Source organism: Periplaneta americana, chromosome 1 (genome assembly GCF_040183065.1).
Source record: "Periplaneta americana isolate PAMFEO1 chromosome 1, P.americana_PAMFEO1_priV1, whole genome shotgun sequence".
Taxonomy (NCBI): Eukaryota; Metazoa; Arthropoda; class Insecta; order Blattodea; family Blattidae; genus Periplaneta; species Periplaneta americana.
In genome coordinates this window covers 99,928,732-99,943,995 of record NC_091117.1, presented here as the reverse complement: position 1 = coordinate 99,943,995, position 15,264 = coordinate 99,928,732, and the positions used below count along the sequence as shown (strand labels likewise).

Sequence of the window (15,264 nt, the reverse complement as noted above, 5' to 3'; positions counted from 1 at the left end):
GCCTTCTTGTTTGTCTCCTCATATGATCCATATACATCTTAATGTTGTCTATCTCTCAGTGCCAGTTGCAGAAGACACAGCCCTGCAGTATATATTGACTACACTCCAACTCTGGCTACTAGCAACAGGCATCTATAATGAACACCGATCAAAATACCCCTCATTTCTCGTGAAAAAAACAACTGAATAGACTACAGTGGACTATAGTGGACTTTATGTTGTCAGCAAACAGCTGGATACATTAAGAAGATTGATGGATTAATGTTGTCTATCATCTGATATCTTCTTCTACCCCTAACTCTTCTCAGCCAGTGACCCAACAAGTTCCTTTCCCTCTTCCTGATCAATTTCAGCATTATTCTTTCTTCATCTACTCTTTCCAACACACTTCCATTTCTTATTCTATCTGTATAATTCACATGTTCCATTCTTCTCCATATCCACATTTCAAATGCTTCTAGTCGTTTCTCTTCACTTCTCCGTAATGTCCATGTTTATGCTCCATACAATGCCACACTCCACACAGACCACTTTACTAGTCTCTTCCTTAGTTTTTTTTTTTTTTTCCCTAGAGGTCCGCAGAAGATGCTGCTTTTTCTATTAAAAGCTTCCTTCACCATTGTTATCCTCCTTTTGACATCCTGGCAACAGCTCATGTTACTGCTTGTAGTACACCCCAAGTATTTGAAGCTGTCCACTTGCTCTACTGCCTCATTTAGAATTCGCAAATTTACCTTCTTTATTTTTCTTCTTATGACCATGGTCTTCGTATTATTTCCATTTATCTTCAGCTCATACAGCTCATAGCTCCAATAGCATACCCATTAGTATCATCTCCTCTTCTGCTAATAATGCCATATCAGCAAATATTATGCACTTTATTCTTCTTCCGCCTACTATCACTCCTCCCACGTTCTGAAAACAGTTCTTTACTAAATCCTCCAAGTAAATGTTAAATATAAAGGGCATCCTTGACGTACTTTCCCTATTTCACTTCCTTCTGACATTTCTTTTCCTCTCCTGACTTTGACTCGTTTCATATAAAGATTACTAAACAGCCTTCTCTCTCTTTCAAATTGTCACCTATTTTCTTTAGGATCCCCTTCAGTTTACTCCAATCCACTTTGTTAAAAGCCTTCTCTAATTCCACAAATACTATATACATTTCTTTATTCTTCTTTAGCTATCTTTTCCCGATTGTTCATAGCAGTCCAATTGCATCTCTTGTATATATTTGCCTTTCGTGAAACCAAACTGCTCTTCCATCTTAGAATATAAACGTCAATTCAATATTCACAAGAGAATCTTTGCCGAGTGCAATATCAGGTTGATAGTCCTGAACTCGTTACATTTTTTTGCATTATTTTTCTTTGGTATTGGAAGCAACACTGTCTCCGTAAGATCTTCAGGCCTTTCGCCTTTTTCATATATTTTGTTGCATAATGGTAAAATTTCCTTCTTGTCTTCACCCAAGCATTTCACTAATTCAATGGGGATTCCATCAACTTCTGATGCTTTTCCATTCTTCATTTCCTTAAACGATAGTTCATTTCTTTCCATAAAATAGAAAATACATTTTCATCTTTTGATATGGCTTCTTCGTCTTCTATAGCTAAGTTATCTGGATGATTCCTTGTCTCATATAAAACTTCTACATCTTTGTTTGTTGTTTAGTTTCCTGTAGTTTCTTCTACCTTCTTTTGTGTGGATGTTTTTCCATTTTCTCCTTTCCTCCATCTTCTCCAACATTATCCTGTGACCCAAGGTTTCTTAATTCTCGCACCGTGTATCCTATTGTTTCTTCTGCTGTTGTCTGTATACAGCGTTTTAAATGAGTTCAGTACTCATTACTATTCTCAGGTGTGGATTCTAATGTAGCAGCTATCTCTTGGAAATTTGCAATTTCGGAATTTTTCTTTTACAGAAATTCGCCAAATATTCTCCTCTGTCATTTCTTTTTCGTAATCCATGTTTTCTAACTGTTCTTCCATCTTGTCCTTCTACAATTGCGTTCCAGTCACCCATTAGGATTGGATTACACATGATCCCTGTTTCTCCTTCTCAACTGTCTCTTCTATCTCGTCATAGCTTTTTTCCACTATGTGGGATATAAACTTGCACTAGCACTAAGTCTATTTTCTTTCCTTGTAGTCTCACCATTATCATCCAGTCATCTATATAATATCACTTTATCTTTCACATTACACCAACACCATGACTTCCTTTGCAGTCACCATTTGAATAGAATAATCTAAATTCTTAACTCACCATTATTTTCCCACATCACTTCTGATATTCCCATCATATCCACTTTCTTTCTTCTCATTTCTTCCTTCAAGTTTTTCAACTTACCTGCTTGCAAAAGAGTCCTTATATTCCACGTTCCAATCCTCAATCTTCTTTTTTTCTCTCTGTTGGTTTACTTCATATTGTGTCCTTCCCCAGCATCCCCCTCCTGGACATCCTAATGGGGAAATAGTTAACCCCCTCTCCCCTACATATTACTGTCAAAAATTGGGGTGTGTGCATTATGTGATGGCGTCTGTTACTTGAGTAAATACAATACTTACTATAGCCTGTACAAGTTTTTAGATATAATTATCATTGCTTACGAATTGTATTATTTGCATAGAAAATATAGTGTACCCATTGTTCAGAAAACATAGAGAAGCAGGGTTTTACAAATAGACGCAAAAGTTTATTATTATAGCTTTTTTTCCTTGTAGAAACAGTTTCATTCACTGCATGTATTTAAAGGTATATTAATAAAACGTATTTTTTTTAGTGTTCTATTAATTTTGGTTAGTTATTCATTAGTTCAAACAGACGCAAGTCATTCAATTCCTAATTATTTATCTATGTAAAAGTATAACAGCATAAAATCATTGCATGGATTATAAACAAAAGCATTTTAAATAATCTTTTGATTGCAGGCTCGCAGTGAATTGATTCCAGGTATTGTAATACTTCTGCAAAAACTATGGAGGGGTACTTTGTGTCGTATACAGTACAAGAAAATGAAGGCTGCATTGTATATCATGAACTACTATCGTCGCGCTAAGGTTCGCAAATATATAGACCAACTGCAACGTTCATTCAAGTAAGTTATTTAATTAATAAATAAATATCAGAATTATAAGCATGAAAAAAGACCATTTAATTGATCGCATTAGGAAAGAATTAAAAATATATTTGCTATGAACTACAAAATAAAAGAATATCATAGTATGTACTTGATTTCACTATCTAATTAGAATGATAGATACTGCCCAAGTTTATCTTTAAAAAAAAAAAAAAAAAAAAAAAAAAACTTTGGAAGACCAAAGGGAAGGTGGAAAGACCAATTGTGCAGCTGGAACAGACAGATGACAACTCCTTGTGGTGGATAATAATAAGAAGAAATCCTTCATAGATGTTGTTACAGCAATACATACAAGTGTCATCAGTCAATGTTAAAATAAATAATGTTTACATACATTGCATATCTTTTATGTTATACATATTAATTGTGTGAAAAATTAATAATACATGTCTGGATTCAATCATGAATCTGATGAATTAGTATGAACTGAGCTACAGAATAAAATCTTTTAACTCAAATACTTCCGAAATTAAACACTGAATATTATATTATCATTGAACCCACCATTGCTGTGTATGATAGGCAGTGGCAGATTAACACAAAGTGATCGAAAAATATTAGTTGTCACTAAGTTTTTGTAAAACGTTGGTTGACAGTTCCTATTTCAGTAAATAAAGTCCTTGGAATGGTGTTTCTGCTGCTTCCCTATTTTCAGTACATTTTCATCTTGACTTTCAAGCGTATTATTTTCCTCTGTAAAACCAATGGAGAAGCCTTGTTTATCTATTTGCAGTCAACGTTTTTATCTTCTACAAGACTGACTCAAAAGCAAGTGGACTCTTTTCAAAGAAACGCCTATTGCAAAATATTTTTATCTTTTACTTATGTCACTTCTTGCTATATCTTGCATCTAATAAATAAATTCTCTAAAGGAATCGTTTTTAGATGCATGTGGCCTATGCCATTTCATTAATCACTGTACATATCTTGTGTAAAAAATATATTGTTTAACAGTTTTGAGTTATTTGTTACTTCGTAACTTTTTTAATTACAGACTTGTGAATAATTCAAACCATTCCTTATTGATACCACATCTGAACAAAATCCACCCAGTATTTCAGGATAAATCACTGAATACAGGCAGACTATAATATCGTCCCTCCTCTGGCAAACTAGCGAAAGTGACAAATTAGCGACCCTGTACTTAAGGTCTATATTGTAATATTAAATAGCACAATATAGACCTTAAGTACGGGGTCGCTTATTTGTCACTTTCGCTAGTTTGCCAGAGGAGGGACGATATGTCAAAATTCGCTTTTATCAAGAATACTGAAAATGTTGATTGGTTGATGATGACGAAAATTTCAAATTTCAAAGTTACCTATATGAAATTTCGAATATTGGATCTAAATTTGGTCTAGCTTATTAAATTATTGTCCTGCACCAATAGTGTCGTGGTCTGAAGTATCATGCCTGAACTCACAATGCAGGGTGCACACTGGTTTAGATCTCTGTAGAGGAAAAAATTGCTGCTGCTGGTGGTGGTGGTGGTGGTGGTGGTGGCAGTATAAATTTAAGTAAGTTATAAGTTTTTCTTATTTGATACAACTGGATTTTCAGTTTAAATTTATAAGAATTATTATTTTCAGAGATGTGAAGAAAATGCGAGACTATGGCAAAAGTGTGACTTGGCCAACTCCTCCACTAGCTGTTCGTCCAGTTGTAGGAACACTGCGAGCCATTCATGCTCGCTGGAGGGCATGGATGATTCTCCGTACTGTCCCACGTGAAGAATGGCCTCAGCTCAGATTGAAGGTTTGTTTGTTTATACTCTTTATCTTATACACTGGCCAGATTTTACAAATCAACTTCTCTGAATTTTTCTCATTTACGGACAAGTTTTAAATTCTATACTGTCAACCAAATGGATTAATATTTCACTAAAATATAAATATACTTGAGTCACTCCAATGGAACTGCACCCTATTAAAAGTTATTTTTCTTATACGACTTTGCACAATTTATACAGTGCACACCTGCAACCTTTTCGGCTTTACTTGTACTTAGTTTACTACCTTCCCTCAAGATGTGTAGTTGTAATACATTAAACATGGTTGCTACTCGTGTCTGTTAGAAGCAACAATTTTTTTTATTGAATTCCTGGTGTGGAAGAATATTTTTAATTACAAAATTATTCACTGCACTCAAAGAAAGAACATAAGGCAAAAATTATTATATTAATATTCGCAACTTACAGTAGCAACAAACCATATTCCTCACAAATCGATATTAATGTTGAGAGTCTGGACATGATTATGGTTGAGAGATGCATAATCCTGAAAGAAACTTTACTCATAATGTTGGAAAAGCTAGTGTGCAGAATATTGAAATATTTTGGATTTTTAAAGATCTGTGCAAGATAAATTCTGAGTTAAGTGACTGATACAAACAGGAATGCGAACTTCTAGTGCAATACGAGAATGAAGGAGATGAGTTTCTCTCATGTATTATGATCGTAGATGAAACGTAGCTCCATTACTTCGGACTAGAAACGAAAAGATGGAGTGGATCAGATGAATTGTTGCTTTTGCGGAGGAAAAGATTTGCGATTTTCTGAGATTCGAAAGGAGTCCTGCTTGTGGACATAATGCCAAAAGGAATCACCATTAATTCAGAGGTTTATGTGGCAGTGCTGAAGAAATTTCATTCAGAGTTGCTCTGTGTTCAACCATTTTGGTGAATGAAAGATGCTTTGTTGTTGCATGATGATATCAGTTTGCAAACACAATCACAAAATTAGGTGAACATAATGACTCTCTGCTTCAAATGTATAAAAGTGGCTTAATAGTGCAGATTCTAATAATAAAAAACAGATATGTGTTTGTTCCGAAGTGGCTTAAGACTATCAAGACAGATGGAGATAATGTAGAAAAGTAACATTTTTCTTCTTAAGGCTAGTACCTTCATGTTACTCAAAACTGTAGTATAAAAACTTATTTTTTGTAGTGCACTTTATTACTTTTTTTATAGTCTCTGAAAGACAGTCTTTCTATTTTACTTTTAAACATGACAGTCTTTCTATTTTACTTTTAAACATTCATGGAACCATAAGGAGTAGAATATAAGAATGGCCGACTAGTTAATAACTATGTATAGTTACCTGATTATTTTTCTCTCATGTCTGAGATTGCATATTGTTGACATTATAGGTAAAAAAGTGCAGTAAAGTCCTTCGTAACCGGCACCCAATTAACTGGCAATACCAAAACAACCAAAAAATAAATATTTTATCCATGCAAGAGGGAAAAGTAGGAGATGTGAGTGGCTTTTGTGAACCACACATGCTGCGTATTATGTTTACTGTTTACATTGTTCACACGTGTGAACATAAAACATAGACAGAAACCCTCATTATGCCCCTGGGGGCAGATCAGTTAGCATCGGTGAACTGCAAACAATGCGCAGAAATGATATTTTTAAATTCTGTGAACTATGAAGGTAACATCTATGAATTTCAGCAACAGTTCTCACTCAGAGATGCCGCATTTTTTCTCTCTTGCGTGGAATGAAGTAAAATCCGTTATTTTATGTCACTCTTGGTGTAAGTCGTGGCCACTGATGTTTGAGGATGATGAATTAAGTGACGAAGATTTTCGCGGATTCACATCGCGACCTGTGTTCGATATAATGGATTTAGTCTATCATTCAGATAAAGTTAGGGTTAGTGAAGAAGTAAAGCTTAGGTGGATGTAAACAATTCCATTCCCATTAGGCCTACTCTCTTTCAAGATGATGACGAAATAATTGAACATGTACTGAGGAAAGAAGAATATGAGATGGTAGAGGAGGATTATGGAAACATCGGAACACAAACCACGAAAGTCTCGTGGAAGGAAGCAGAGGAAGGTTTGCAGACTTTCATAAGATTTGCCAAGCAATGTTCATCTGTCAGCTTATGACACTGTAAAACTTCATTGCATACAGAAGCTCCAACAACAAGCTTGTAAGTAGATGGACATTGGGAAGATGTTTAAATCTGCCATATTGCCACAATAGGAAGTTCGCACGAACTTTCATGTTCAGTGAATATTCGAACTTAAAATTAGTGTATTATTTATGTTGTGTGATGTGTTTTAATAAAGAAAATCCACACAGTTTTTATGCTATTTAATTATGATCAAGTTATTGAGAAATAAGCTTCACATGGCTGCAATCTCAACAGTTGGCATCATAAAATATCAAAGGGAAGAGCATTTTTTTTTTTTTATATTTATTCAATTATCCAGCAAAATCTCATATTCGGAATTAGCCCGGTTCCTTTGGTGCTGATTAGGAGGGATTCCACTGTAATTATATAACAAGCGCGAATTTTTTTTTTATACTTGAAAAAAGTTCCAAAATAATAAGAAAGTTGTTAATTTTATTCACATATAAATATTTATTCTTTTTTATTCATTTATTGATTGCAGGATTGTAAATTATAGCTACTGACATGGTTCAGGCATTAATGTTTGCCTGCTCATCCAAGGCCATACTTGGGCTTGGGTGGCCTTGGGTTCGAATCTTGGCTTTTTTCCTGAGATTTTCCCATCTGTAAGGCGAATGGACCGTAATTCATATCGCCAATGATAATGAAATGGTATCATTTCATTATCACCAATTTCATTGATACTTAATAACCTCGTAGTTGATAGAGCGTCATTAAAAATTGATTTAAAATAGACCTGTATACATTTTATAGTAAGACAGTTTAAAACGTAGGAGCTCCATTCTTACTTACAGTATGTTGTAGATTTATTCAGTTGAAACTTAACTGCTAGGGCATTCGATAATTAATGGCAACAATGCTGTAAATTCAGTGCTCCTAGCAGTGATCATTGAAATCTTGTACTACATAATAGAGCAGTGATTGTTTAATAAATTTGCAATATTGAAAGACTTGAAGTAGCCGTATTTTGTAAATACAGTGCCAATTTCTGATTTGTAGTAAATAATACAGCCCTAAAGGTACGAACAAAGGTGCTTCATAAAAATTCAAGTTGCAAGAGAAAAACATGCAACTCAGCATGTAGGGTATTACAAGAAGTCTGTAGGACAGAAGTCCTACCATACTGAACTATTGCAAGTTGATGGAAGCGAGGCATTCACTTTCAATCAAGAGTTGACATCTGAAGCACTTCTGATTGATCAGTGAGAGAGATATCCAGAAAACCTACTGCAGATGAAATCTGCCTCTTCCAAGAATTTGGCAATGTATTGTTGACATGCCGGGAGATTATATTTGAAGTATGTAATATCAAAAATAACCTAAATAAATTTAGTGTGAAACAGTAACTATGTTGCCATTACTTTTCGAATGCCCTAGTATTTTGCATTATTAACTTACATAGTCTTTACTAAATAAAATTTGCTGATACTTTTAAAAAGTAGCTCAAAATGCTTTCAAATATCATAATATGTTACAACTTGTTGAACTATCAAATTTTAATTATGTCCTGTGTTACTATTAAAAAGAAGGTACTGGTACCTTTGTAACTAGTTTCGATGTGGCATGCGCCATTTTCAAACAGTCTGGTGAGGTTTTGTTCATTGTTCTGGTGTTGTTGTTTGAAGTCGTTATATGGATAGTAGTGGGGGTGTGCTTGTGTCAGGTACTATTGTGTTGACCAGAATGTGCATTTTCCTCAACACTCAACTGAAATTCAAAACGAACATCCTGTTCAACACAATACTACCTAACACAGACACACCCCCACTGCTACCTACACATTCTCACCATCCCACAACAACTTCAAGCAACAAGACACTGGAACAGCATGCAAAATCTTGAAAATGGCGCACAACACGTCGAAACTAGTCACAAAGGTGTAGTACCTTCTTAAGTTTAAACATTTAACACAGTACATAATTAAAAATTAACAGTTTTAAAAGTGTGTGTATCAAGAATAGACAACATACTTTGTCCTAAAATCGTATTGCATTTTAAATAATGTTATCTACTTGCATTGTATAATTGTGTACGCAACAAGACAAGTATAGAATTGTTTATATTTTTAACATAAGTATTGTTTTTTTAGATGTGTGCAGCTTCTGCACTCAGAGGCAAACGGTCAGTCTGGGGTCAAAACAGGAAATGGGAAGGAAACTACCTGGCGAATCCTCAAGCCAATCCAAATAGTCAGATGTTTGTTTCAAGCATCAACAACCTTCGGAATGTTGACAAGTTCCAAACGGTAATATGACTCCTGTATTTTAGGAGTTTATGTAAATTATACAGAAGAGAAAATTAGAATTAGGCTTTTGAGTAATCCACCATGGCCTGGAACTTAACATTTCCAACATTTCGGAACTACATACAGGTTCCATCATCAGGATAAGACCTGAGAGGTCGCCTACTCTGTTGGGCTCATCCGGTTTTGAGTATTGTTTATATAGGAAACTAATAATTATTGTTGAAGTGAAATAAGATACTGGGAAAAACATGAACATATGTTATAATATATGAGGGTGGTTGTCGTTATTGTGTCCCCACGTTGGAAACCATTTGTGGGTGGATGCGTCTTGGTCGTGGTCCTCAATCAATCAATCGATGCGATGGATGATGCCCTCGCTCGCATCAGCCTGCTGGTCCACGGCTGTCAGCACTTGTCCGTCGAGTAGCGCGAATAGGGTAGGCAAATTTATTGTTGTTTTAAGTAGTGGGCGCCAGCCCACCCTATTTCGACGCTCGGTGTGGCGTGAGGTCCACTCAGGGTAGCCGAGGTACAGTTGTGGTGTAGGATGATGTCGGGAATAATACCAAGCCGGCTACTTATATAAAAGGCAGTGTTGATTCCAAAAAAAACTATAAGTTTATTGTCGTATTCACTTGGTAAACCCTTGAGTATGTATTTCCGGCTGAACTTGTAATGCAGTCGTTGGTCGCACTTCTGTATCGACTCTATGGGAGCGCTGAATATGCTCTGTCCAATGCTATAACTTCAATCCTTTGTTCAATACACTACGATCGAAGCTCCTAAATGTTGACGAGTAGTCTCGTCGATGACAAAGTTCTATCTATCGAGTCTTCGCCGGAAGAAAGACTATTAGGTTGGGCCGCCGACACCAAAAAGCTCAGTGTGTGGGGCCGTCGACACGAAAAGAAGTAGTTATGCTCTCCGTGCCCTGTCACCCTTATTTATAAAAACCTATCCTACGCTAAAACTAACTATCCTATTGGCTAACAACTACGTCACTTAAGCGACCTAAAATCTATTCTCTATTGGTCCAAAGTGACCTCATAAGCTGAACCAAGATCTCTTCTCATTGGGCGCGAAATACGTCGTCTCTAAATTTAGACTTTGGACTTCCTACAACATCAAATTATTTAGTAGAATTTTCGAGAATCCCCGTTCTTTTGGAAAACCCCGCGCTTTGCAATAGCTTTCCCACGGGTCTTGTCCAACTTTCGGATTTTACGCTTGAAAGCGCCTGTATAAGAACCCCTCACAAGGTGGCCGTAAATCTGTCCGATTCTAAGTGACCCAGACGAACACTTGCGTGGGAAACAAATTCTAACCAAGTCGCTGGAACATTCCCGCGAATACAAGTAACTAATACGGAGATATCACTTTGCTATTAAATCGGTCTCTCCCTCTCCTAATTACTGCTTCAAATGCCCATCTACATAACCATTGGAAATTCCCGAAAGAGTTTCCAATGCTATGAGATGTCCCCGCTTTCTGCCTATAACTAGCCTCATAGTTCCCCTTCGCGGTCAGCCGGTGATACATTATTTACAATACAATCTGATTATAATGCCACTACAAACAATTACAATAAATAGTACATATATCTTCACAAGCCTTTCTATGTACACAACTCTCACACAATAGGCACAACAATGTACAATTTATATTCACATTTACATATGTACAATCCCATTCATTCACATATTTACATTTATTTACTCATTGATCAATTACACACTCTGCGTGCTTGGTTGTACCAGCCGCACTGTACATTTTTACCTGGCTGTACGCGTGAGACTAACTAGCCTTATTCTTTCTCATTCCTGCCTCCTTGTCTCTCCTGTTTGAAAGGCCTCAAGAGTTGCTTGTGGTACCTTCCAACAGGTTTAATTTTTCCCTTTTCTACCAATTCGAAAGTATGGTCTCCGTATTTACTTTTAATTTCGTAGGGCCCCTTGTACAGTAACTCCATGCGTGAGTAACGTCCTCTAAGGGCAGAAGATAACTTCAAGTCCCTTAGCAATACCAAATCGCCGGTTGTGGGCTCCCATTTGTGGCGATATCTTTTGGCTTTACCGAGTCTATACTCAGCCTTTTTCCTGATTCGGTCGAAAGCTAGTTTACACAGTAGTTCCGCACTAGGAGGCTCACCCTCCTGTATTGCCTGCGGCAAACTCTTGATCCTGGGATCGGGATCGATCCCTAACATCAGTTTGATCGGAGCTATTCCGGTCGTTGGATTGATAGAGTGGTTCATGACTCTCTCTATCACCTCACATTGCCTAAACCAGTCCTTATGGTTTCGGTGACACAGAATACGGAGATACAATGATATATCCCTTAGTGCTCTTTCGCAGGGATTCCCGCTGGGAAAGTATGCGGAGCAATTGTATAGCTTCACGCCCGCATCTTCCAGCCTTTTGCAAAACACTTTCGATTTATGTACCGACACATTGTCACTGAGCACCGCTGTTACCGGACCGTAAGTCGGTATGTAGTCTCTAACCAGCTTATCAGCACACAACTTGCTAGAGATATTTCTTAGAGGGTAAATCTTTACAAACTTAGTGAATACATCGTACGTAACAAATATGTACCTGTGTCCGAAGGACGATGTGGGCATTGGACCGTGTTCGTCCACTGCTACAAGCTCATTCTTTCTACCCCTGATAATGACCTGTGGCACATTGTTATACCTTACATTTAGAGGTTTCGCCCTCTGGCAGACCTCGCAGCGGGATATTACCCTTCTAACCTTCTTTGCCAGTTGCTTAATATAAAACGATTCTGACAGATTTAAAATAATCCTATCACTCCCAGAGTGACACATAGATAGGTGAAAGTTATTTATAAGTTCATTCTCCATACTCGCAGGTATGTATATCTTCCACTTCTGGATATCCCTACCATGCAATTTATACAAGATACCAGAGCGCAATCCATACACTTCATCTTTCACCTGTGAGATTTCTCTAGCTTTGTCCATTAAGGCCCTTATCGTGGAATCCTCCTGCTGCAAATCTGGAATTCTCTGAAATTTTCCCGTCAGAGCTCCATTCCTCGTGGAATCAATTTTCATCACGGCAATTTCGTACGCGGGGGCGGTGATAGTTTCCGGTAACCCCGATTTCGAATTCAAACGTGAGAGACAATCACCAAAGATATTGTCTGCCCCCGGAATATGTCTAATCGTCACATCATGAGCCAAAATTTCATGCACGTATCTAGATATTCTAGAGTTCGTCAATTTGCATCTACTCAGAAACGCTAGGCTGACATGGTCAGTAAATATGATGATCTGCCTATTAAAGATATACTGACGGAACTTCTGTAGTGCGAAGTACACAGCAGAAATCTCTAATTCCGTGATTGATGCGTTGCTTTCGGTACGCGACAGTCCCCTAGAAGCTGTGGCAATCACAAGTCGCTTATTATCTTCATCTGTCTGACATAGAATTCCTCCATATCCATATGAAGACGCATCAGTATAAATCTGAAAAGGTAGGCTGTCGTTAGGCCTTTCCAACAGAATTGAGTCGGCAAAAAGCAGTTTCGTTCGATCGAATGCTTCCTGCTCTGCCGACCCCCACCTAAAGGGTGTATCCTTCTTTAGCAATGCTCTGAGTGGGGCTACATGCTTAGCATAATTGACGAGAAACCGATTCTGGTATTGTAGGATACCTAGATATCTACGAACCTGTTTCCGGTTCCGCGGCGGCGGGATCCTCGAAATGCTCTGAATTCTCTCTTGGTCCGGTCTAATTCCGTCAGACGAAATTACGTAACCCAGGAAAACTGTCTCAACTTTAAAAAATGCTGTTTTCTCCAGCTTGACTGTCATACCAGCCTCTCTCAATTTAGTCAGTACAAAATCAATATCTCTAATATGCCTATCAACATTATTGTCATATATAAGAAAATCGTCAATGTACTGTGCCAGAAAACCTTTTGTCGAATCACCAAAAATTATGTCAAGTGCCCTTAATAGCGCAGATCCAGAACTCGCGATGCCGAATGGGCATCGGGTATTCTGATAAACTTTCCCGTTATGTAAGAACGCTGTGAATTTTCTCGAGTCCTCGTCCAGCGGAATCTGCCAATACGAACTGGTCAAGTCCAAACTAGTGAATATAGAACAGTCACTGACACGGCCTAACAAAGTGTCCACTGACTCCGTCCTGAAATTATCTTTAACTGAAAACGAGTTAACGTGTTGGGCATCAATCGTTACTCTTAAGCTTCCATTGGGCTTTCTAACCCAGCACAATGCATTTACGTAAGGCGAGTCTGATACTTCTATAACTCCGTCTTTTAACATATCATCTATGACTTCGTCTGCCTGAGCCCTTAAAGATAGGGGGATGGGTCTACATTTATGCCAAAATTCCTCCATTCCTACCACCTTAATTTTGTATGTATACACTTTACACAGACCCGGCGCGTCTGAAAAGACATTTTAAATGGCTACCTACAACATACATTAAGTGTTTTCTTTCACTCTCACTCAGGCCGTGTGCCTGGCTAACTTTATCTCTCACTATTTCGAAAGTATCTGTCCTCCTATTGTTAGACGCGTCTACCTGCCTAAGATTGCCACGCGACTCCTCATTACAATAGTTGGCCCTACTGCTAATGTGATCACGTCCTATTTGTCTCGCCTGGACTAATTCGCCGATACACAACTCGCATTCTCCGCAGTCTACTTGACACACTCCCCTAGTTACCTCGTTACCTTCCCACGGATTAACCTCTATAATTACATTCTCACAAATTTTGAGATGCTCTACGAAAAATAACTCTTCCTGTAATTCTATCTCTTCCGCGGTTCTCTCGTCTATCTCTGGTCTAGGGTCATTCCTACTGAATGGGACATGGCCTACACTGCCGTTACCTGCCGTAACCCCTAGTCTGTTTTGCCTGAAATCTAATAGCGCGTGCCATTCATAGAAGCTTTCTACTCCAATAATGATGTCGGTAGTCAACCTTTGAATCACAAAAAAAATTGCATTTAATTTCACGTCTCCGCACTCTAACTCGAACCATACTTGATATTTCACCTTTTCCTTCTTCCTGCTTAGGGCACCCGCACAGTACAGTGAACATATGGGTAACGTTTGCATTTTTATCCCTGAATCCCTAACCTTTTGAAAAAATTCCAAGCTGCATACATTATTTGTGGAGCCCGAGTCCAACAACACACAACACTTTATCCCAAATATTTTAGCATCTATATACGGCAATACATAAGTCCCATCATTTTCTAACTCTGGGTTATTAATCTCGCTCTGTCTCTTTACGCTTACCGTATTGGTGGATTCTTTTGATAGTGACTTACTGCACTTAGCTACAGAAATTTCCGAACCCTTGAGACTTCTGTCTAGCAGTTTCCCGAGTGTGATGCATTCGGTTCCACTGCTATCTCGTCTCTATTTCTGCTATTTATAGGCTCCCGGCCCATATTCATTCTGACCGGACTTTGCTGACGTCCGTTCACGTCTCTATTCCTACTTTGTCCCACGTTACACTGTGTAGGGGGCCTATTGCACCCTTGTGAGGCCATTTCTTGTAGGACATCTCGTCTACCTCTCTCCTGCTCTTGTCTCCTCCGATCACCTCGATTTTGCGGTCCCCTGCTAAAATTAGGCTGCCAGAATCCCTGTCTGTAATTTCTGTTTCGAAGCCAATGTGGTTGGGTTCTAAGCCTACTATTTCCGTTCTCTTGCCTTCCCGTGTACCATCGTATGTGGTTAACCCTACGCACGGGACCAACACCACCTCTATCGTTTCTCATCCTGTTATGATTGCTCTGGTTATTCCTAATATTATTGTAAGGACCCCCAAAGGGCGGGTCACTCCTTCTCTCCCTGTTGGGACTATTCGCTCTGTTCTGACCATTATGGTATCGACTATATACATTGTTGGGGCTCCGGTCACAACCCCAGCTACTCGGCT

The 15,264-nt window shown here is 38.1% G+C and overlaps 1 protein-coding gene across 2 annotated transcripts in view; it reads left to right on the top strand.

Annotated features, from left to right (window-relative positions):
• Myo31DF (Unconventional myosin ID) overlaps positions 1-15,264 on the top strand; it is a 125,265-nt gene that overhangs the window by 83,236 nt on the left and 26,765 nt on the right. Inside the window, exons 13-15 of one of the 2 annotated variants that reach the window (XM_069824846.1) lie at positions 2,934-3,100; positions 4,732-4,897; positions 9,160-9,315. In XM_069824846.1, coding sequence (XP_069680947.1) covers positions 2,934-3,100; positions 4,732-4,897; positions 9,160-9,315 — 489 coding nt within the window. The remainder of the gene's footprint in view (positions 1-2,933; positions 3,101-4,731; positions 4,898-9,159; positions 9,316-15,264) is intronic. The other variant, XM_069824855.1, reaches the window with a different exon arrangement.